Source organism: Nicotiana attenuata, unplaced genomic scaffold (assembly GCF_001879085.1).
Source record: "Nicotiana attenuata strain UT unplaced genomic scaffold, NIATTr2, whole genome shotgun sequence".
NCBI lineage: Eukaryota > Viridiplantae > Streptophyta > Magnoliopsida > Solanales > Solanaceae > Nicotiana > Nicotiana attenuata.
The window spans coordinates 114,518-120,854 of record NW_017672406.1 but is presented as its reverse complement, the minus strand read 5'-3'; the positions used below and the strand labels follow the sequence as shown (position 1 = coordinate 120,854).

General features: G+C 38.0%; 1 protein-coding gene across 1 annotated transcript; it reads right to left on the bottom strand.

The window, feature by feature from the left end:
- Positions 1 to 3,371: 3,371 nt before the first annotated feature.
- LOC109213073 (xyloglucan endotransglucosylase/hydrolase protein 31-like) lies at positions 3,372 to 5,672 on the bottom strand. The gene is made up of 4 exons (XM_019376824.1): positions 5,356 to 5,672; positions 4,739 to 4,842; positions 4,425 to 4,642; positions 3,372 to 4,222 (listed from the first exon to the last, which is right to left on the bottom strand). Exons 1-4 carry the CDS (start codon positions 5,552 to 5,554, stop codon positions 3,859 to 3,861), a joined length of 885 nt encoding a protein of 294 aa, XP_019232369.1. The 5' UTR covers positions 5,555 to 5,672; the 3' UTR covers positions 3,372 to 3,858.
- Between the last annotated feature and the right edge of the window lie 665 nt (positions 5,673 to 6,337).

Sequence of the window (6,337 nt, the reverse complement as noted above, 5' to 3'; positions counted from 1 at the left end):
CTCATCTTTACACTACTCCAGGTATCTCTCTATGCTCGTTCGAAGACGAACGAATGTTTTAAGAGGGGGGAGGATGTAACGACCCGGCCGGTCGTTTTAAGAATTAATGCCTAGATCCCCTACTAACTGCTTTTCCCGTGCTTATTCCTGCTATTGTGAGTTGTCGGGAGGATTCGTTTTGACTTTCGGAGAGTTTTGAGACACTTAGCCCCTAAATGAGAGTTTAAGCTTTAGAATTTGGACCGTAGTCGGAGCAGTGTGAAGACGGCCTCGAAATGGAATTCAGTTGGTTCTGTTAGCAACGTTGGGTGACTTCGGGCTTAGGGGTGTGTTCGGATTGTGTTTTGGAGGTCCGTAGCTTGTTTAGGCTTGAAATGCCTAAAGTCGAATTTTTGAAATTTCCGGTTCGATAGTGAGATTTTGATATCGGGGTTGGAATGGAATTTCGGAAGTTGGAGTAGGCCCGTTATGTCATTTGGGACGTGTGTGAAAAATTTCAGGAAATTCGGACTAGGTTTGATAGGCTTTTTGATTGAAAGCGGAAATTTGAAGTTTCGGAAATCCTTAGGCTTGGATTGGAGAGTGTTTTGTGGTTTTAGCATTGTTTGATGTGATTCGAGGGTTGGAATAAGTTCGTATGATGTTTTAGGATTGGTTGGCATGTTTGGTTGAGGTCCCGGGGGCCTCGGGTGAGTTTCGAGTGCTTAACGGAAGTTGAATTGGACTTAGGAGAAATCTGAAGATGGCTGAACCTGTCATAACCGCACCTGCATGTATGGGACAGCAGGTGCGGCACCGCAGAAACGTTTGGAGGACCGCAGGTGCGGTCTGAGGCGAAATTGGGATTGGTCGCAGATGCGGCCCAGGCACCGCAAAAGCGGCACCGCATCTGTGTACAAGAGGTCGTAGGTGCGGAATTGTTGGTTTAATGAAAAGTCGCAGGTGCGGCTTAGTCTCCGCAGAAGCAGGACCGCAGGTGCAGTCCCAGAGTCACAGATGCAGATCCACTGGTCAGAAAAGGGGAAGAACGAGGGTTTGAAATCAAAACTTGGAAAATTGAATTGGGAGCTCGGTAGGAGGCGATTTATGAAGAGATTTTCGGAGGGAGTTAACTGGTAATGATTCTTAACTCCTTTTTGCTTATGACCCATTAATCTAATCATGAATTCATCATCTAATTTCGGATTTGGGATGAGAAATTGGGAAAATTTTGGAAAAGGTTCTTTAGCCTAATTTTGGGGTTTGATCAAGATTTTGATGTCGGATTGGAATAATTTTGGTATGTATGAACTCGTGAGAGTGTGAGGATTCTGAATTTGTAAATTTTACCCGATTCCAAGACGTGGGCCCGGGGAGGATTTTTGGGCGATTTTCTAATTTCGCGTATTAGCTTCGAATTAATTAGTTGAATTAGTTACTTGAAGTTATATTTACATTATGCAATTACTTTGAATAGATTTGGGCCATTTGGAGTGGGATACTCGTGTCAAGAGCGTATTTTCGGATTGATTTTGAGCCGATTCGAGGTAAGTGGCTTGCCTAACCTTGTGGGAGGGAACTCCCCTTAGGATTTGGTATTGTTGATATATGAAATGCCTTGTACGTAAGGTGACGAGTGTGCACATGTGCTAATTGTTGGAAATCCGATTTTCATTAAGTAACTATAATTGTGTATTTCTTCCCTGTTTACACTACCTGAAATTTAAGCCTACTGTTAGCTTAGGAAAGCAAGTCTAAGTGACTCAATTATTTTACTTGCTCAAACTGCTTTATCTGAATTCTGTGTAGCATGCTAGGTTAGAATTACCTGTTTACCTTGGTATGAAACTGGATTGAATTTAATATTCTTCATGTTGTTGTTGCGTGTTTACTTTGGGACAACGAGCGATTTCCCGATAGATCCCCCTTGCATGTTTATTTGGGACTACGGATTGATATTCCGGTAGATCCCCCTGCACAGTTATATGGAACTACGGGACTGCACCCGGTAGGTTCCCCCAGTACTGGGTATTTACATTTGGGACTACGGATCGGGATTCCGGTAGATCCCCGCACACTATGAGCTGGACTACAGGACGACACCCGGGAGATCCACTGATATTTACATTTGGGGACTACAGGACGGTATCGTGGTAGATCCCGGGTTGCTGGATATTTACACTTGGGGGCTACAGGACGATATCTTGGTAGATCCCCGGTTGTTATCTCTGTGTTGAGCTGTACTCTTTCTGTGATGCTCTCTCTCTGTTGTTATTCTTATTATTATACTGTGTTACTTCATACTGTTTCGTTTTTCTTATGTGTGTGTTTGTGTATATATATATATATATATATATATATATATATATGTAGGGCCCTGACCTTCCTCGTCACTACTCGACCGAGGTTAGGCTTGACACTTACTGGGTACCGCTGTGGTGTACTCATGCCCTTTCCTGCACATGTTTTTCGTGAGCAGATCCAGGTTCTTCGACTCAGCCCTACTATCCTTGAGGCGAGGCGATTCGTCAGAGACTTCGAGGTATATCTGTCGCGCCCGCAGACCGAGGAGTCCCTCTCCAGTCTCTCTTGTAGTTATAGCCCTTCTGTATTTCTTTTGATTTAGACATTCTGGAGTTAGAACACTATGTAGTATCCATAGCTTGTGATACTTGAGTTTCTGGGTTTTAGGAGTTGTTCAGTTTTTGAGATATTGCATTGGTTTATGCCGAGCGGCATCTTAAATGTTTTTATATTGTTTATCTTCAGTTTTATTAGTTTTTCAGCATTGTGGTTCCTTTCCTCAAATTGTTAGGCTTACCTAGTCGTAGTGACTAGATTCCATCACGACATGTTCACGGAGCGCGAACTTGGGTCGTGACACTGTTTATGCGCGTTTCGAACAGATGGTGTATTTAATGCATATCAGCTTTGTAAACTCTAAATCTTAGAAACTCATGATTTGTACTACCAGCTCTGTATTTATTCCTCTACCTCTTCCTCTCGCCATGGTTACGAGCTCGGCGTACGTTTAACTAACGTGCGCCTAGAGCATTTTGGAAGAAAGCTAAACGTGAGAAGTTATTTTTGACTCTTATCATTATCATTATATTGTGGTTTATTGCTAATTGGCTTGCTTAACGAGTTGGGTTAAGTGTCATTACGACTAGTTGGATTTTGGGGTCGTGACATCATTGAAGATAAACCGTAAGAAAATTTGCGTTTAAGAAATAATACTTCAACTTCCTAATAAATATCCATTAAAGCTAATGATCAAAAGAAAATTCCAGCTTTATTGTCTTAGAAAGTAGGAAAACTGTCGGTACTATATATAGAGTTTGCTTATTAATGCTTTTGGCCATCAACTTGGACAAGAAGGAGCGATTTGGAAATTGAAAATATAACACTCGAATTTTTTTATTTTTTACTATGTAATATTTTTTTCTTTGCCAATCATATATTAAAAAACAAAATACATTTAATCAAAGATAAAGTACAATTGAAAGGCAATTCTGGTGAAATGACCAAATATATCCCAAGCGGACAAGATCAACCTCACTTTTTCTTCAATATTCTTGACAATTACCCCCCCCCCCCCCCCGACCCGAAACTTAAAGGAAACATGTTCAATGCACACTTACATAAATTTCAAGAAAACAAAAGTAAAAATTCACATTGAAATCCTTTGGAGACTTGGACGCTTCAACTACTCTTTCCAACTATTCATTGGCAAGTAGGACCATCTCAAGCCACTCCAAAATAAAATTTCTTTTACATGCGTCGTCCATTTTATTCGTGACTTCAGCTTATATTCACTTACAGTATGAAATTTTATGATGCAATTAATGCAATTTACTTTAGTTTCTTTTACGAACCATACTAACACTCAGGAGTGTGAGTATGGTCTCTTCTGGGGTCCCGGCAATAATCATACACCTTAGAGTTCCTCTGCACCCATAGCATGGCCGCTATCTGCTGGCGGCTCAGCCCACCAGCTCTAGACGGAGAGCTGGAGGTCGAGCGTCCGCACCAGGGGTTCTCGTTAGCCGTGCAACCAGCAATTTTAAAATTGTTATATTTTCCGACGAATGGTTGGTACCGATAATCGGCTTTAATTCTTCCTTCCTCTGTTGCCCAAGATGAAGCATCCCAAATTGAACCATACACATACATAGGTCTTTGTGGAAATGTAGCATCATTTTTCCTAGGGTATCTTCTGATTGGAACATCGTCGACAAAAAATCTACAAGTCAAAATCAAAGAAAACAATAGCAAAGACGCGTTAGAAAAAAAACAACTAAAACAAAACATTTGCATAATTGCATGGGGCCTTAAGTGGTTACATTAATGAATGAGAATGCTTTTTGACGTTTGACAAAAATAGCATAACTATATATTTTATGTCACCTAATTCCTAAAAATAGACAATTAAATAAAAGACTAACATGATCTCATTGGGATCCCAAAGGATAGCATAATTGTGGTAAGCTTTAGTTGGGTCAAACCAAAGGTGAAATTTCATTTCTCTCCCAACAATATTTCCATCTCCACTTCCTCTGATGTATACATTTGTTTGTAAAGTATAAGGCTTATTTGGCGTTGTTCCAAGAAACTCAATATCAATTTCATCATGGTTCCCTGGATAATCTTGATTGTTTGAAAGCTACCACAGAATTCATGAAAAAGGAAATAATGATTATTATATAAATAATAAAAAATCAGTAAAAATAATTTTTTTTTTTATTAAATTTGTTCTCACATAGAAAGAAGTAATAATTCCAGCAGTGTAACCAGGTTGTAGCTTCACGGAAGTGCCAAAATAACCGGAACGGTAATTCTTCAGAGATTTAAAGCCACTCCCCCCTATATTTAAATACATGAGAAAAATACAACAAATGAGAAATATGAGAGCCAATTCAAAACAAATGTGCAATAAAGGAAAGTGAGGATATGATTAGAAAAATTCTAGTGGAGGGTGTAAAAGATATTTACACACAATCAAATATCGCTTATAATGTAATATATAGGTCTGATTTATTCCTATACTTTGAAAAATAGTATTATATTGTCCCCCGTTATACTATCAGCACATTTAAGTCCCTGCCGTTAGAAATGTAGCTACATTTACCCCTATTTTTAACGGAATTCCACACCAGCAATTAAAATTCCACCTGGAATGCCACGGTGAAAATTAATAGTTTTATCAATCATTTCTCAAATTGCTCTGACCCTAATAGGGAATCTACGGTTGTCGTAGTTTTATCAATCATAAAGAGTCAATCATAAAGAGAGGAGTGAGTTAAAAGAAGGGTAAGAAAATCAACGATGACAAATGATTGCATACAAAGAAATAAAAGAGAGACAAGAACTAAAGACCTGTGGTTTTATCAAGCCATATAGTTAAGGCACTTTGGTCCAAAGATTGATGTTGAGGACCCCAAAGGTTTCTAAAACCCTGGCTAAACCCTAAAGATTGAACCTTAGAACTAGGATAGTAGCCAGGAGAAGGGGGACCCTGAGCATTGCTTGAATTGAACAAGAAAAGGAAAAGCAAAGAAAGAAGGAATAAAGCCATAATAATTAGAAAAGGGAAGAAATATAATCAATTAAAAATGAGTGCTTTAGAGGCAGTGGTGTTGAGATGATGATATGATAAGAATTGAAGTGTTGTAGGATTGAAGGGAGAAGAACACATAGAGATGAGTATAAATAAGAAGATTGAGGTCCCACTAAAGAAAATGCATTGATAAGAGGTTGATGGAAGTTATACATAGAGACAAATACAAAGAAACAATTTTGTGATGCATTTTCATAAATATGCAAAATGAAATCATTTGCCAAGTATATAAAGTAGGAATATTAAAAAAAAATTACATGCACCTGATATTTAAATTAAGTTATATAAAATTTTATGGTTAAGTGATTTAATCATGACACGAGTATATACTAATAAGTTATGATCAAGTGAGAGAATCGTACATGCAAACACATCATATTTATTGATTTGATGTAAATATTATAAGTCACTTATTTAAAACTCATAATCTAACGAATTACGACAAAATTCTTACAAAACAAGTGTGGTTTATTGTTCAATATTTACTATATATCCCTCTTTTTGTTCTTCCCTTTTCTCTTCCTTGACCGTCCAATATAATATTTTTTAAAAAGAATGATATGTTTCGTATATTTCTTTTTCCTTTTTAAATTCATCAGCAAAATTTAGTTGGTTAGGATTTCTCGTTATGGGAAGCTAAAAAACAAAGTAGATGAAGGAGGAATTGTCATAAGTGGTGGTCTTCTTTTTTCCTTTGTCTTTTCATTTTTCATTTTCATTTCTTCTCATAATTACATTTTT

Excerpts from the sequence above, each read along its gene's own strand:
- LOC109213073 (XM_019376824.1), bottom strand. The coding sequence starts at position 5,554 with ATGGCTTTATTCCTTCTTTCTTTGCTTTTCCTTTTCTTGTTCAATTCA. Across the intron at positions 4,843-5,355 it reads ATGGCTTGATAAAACCACAG|GGGGGAGTGGCTTTAAATCT; the intron begins GTCTTTAGTTCT and ends ATTTAAATATAG. Across the intron at positions 4,223-4,424 it reads TGGGATCCCAATGAGATCAT|ATTTTTTGTCGACGATGTTC; the intron begins GTTAGTCTTTTA and ends TTTGACTTGTAG.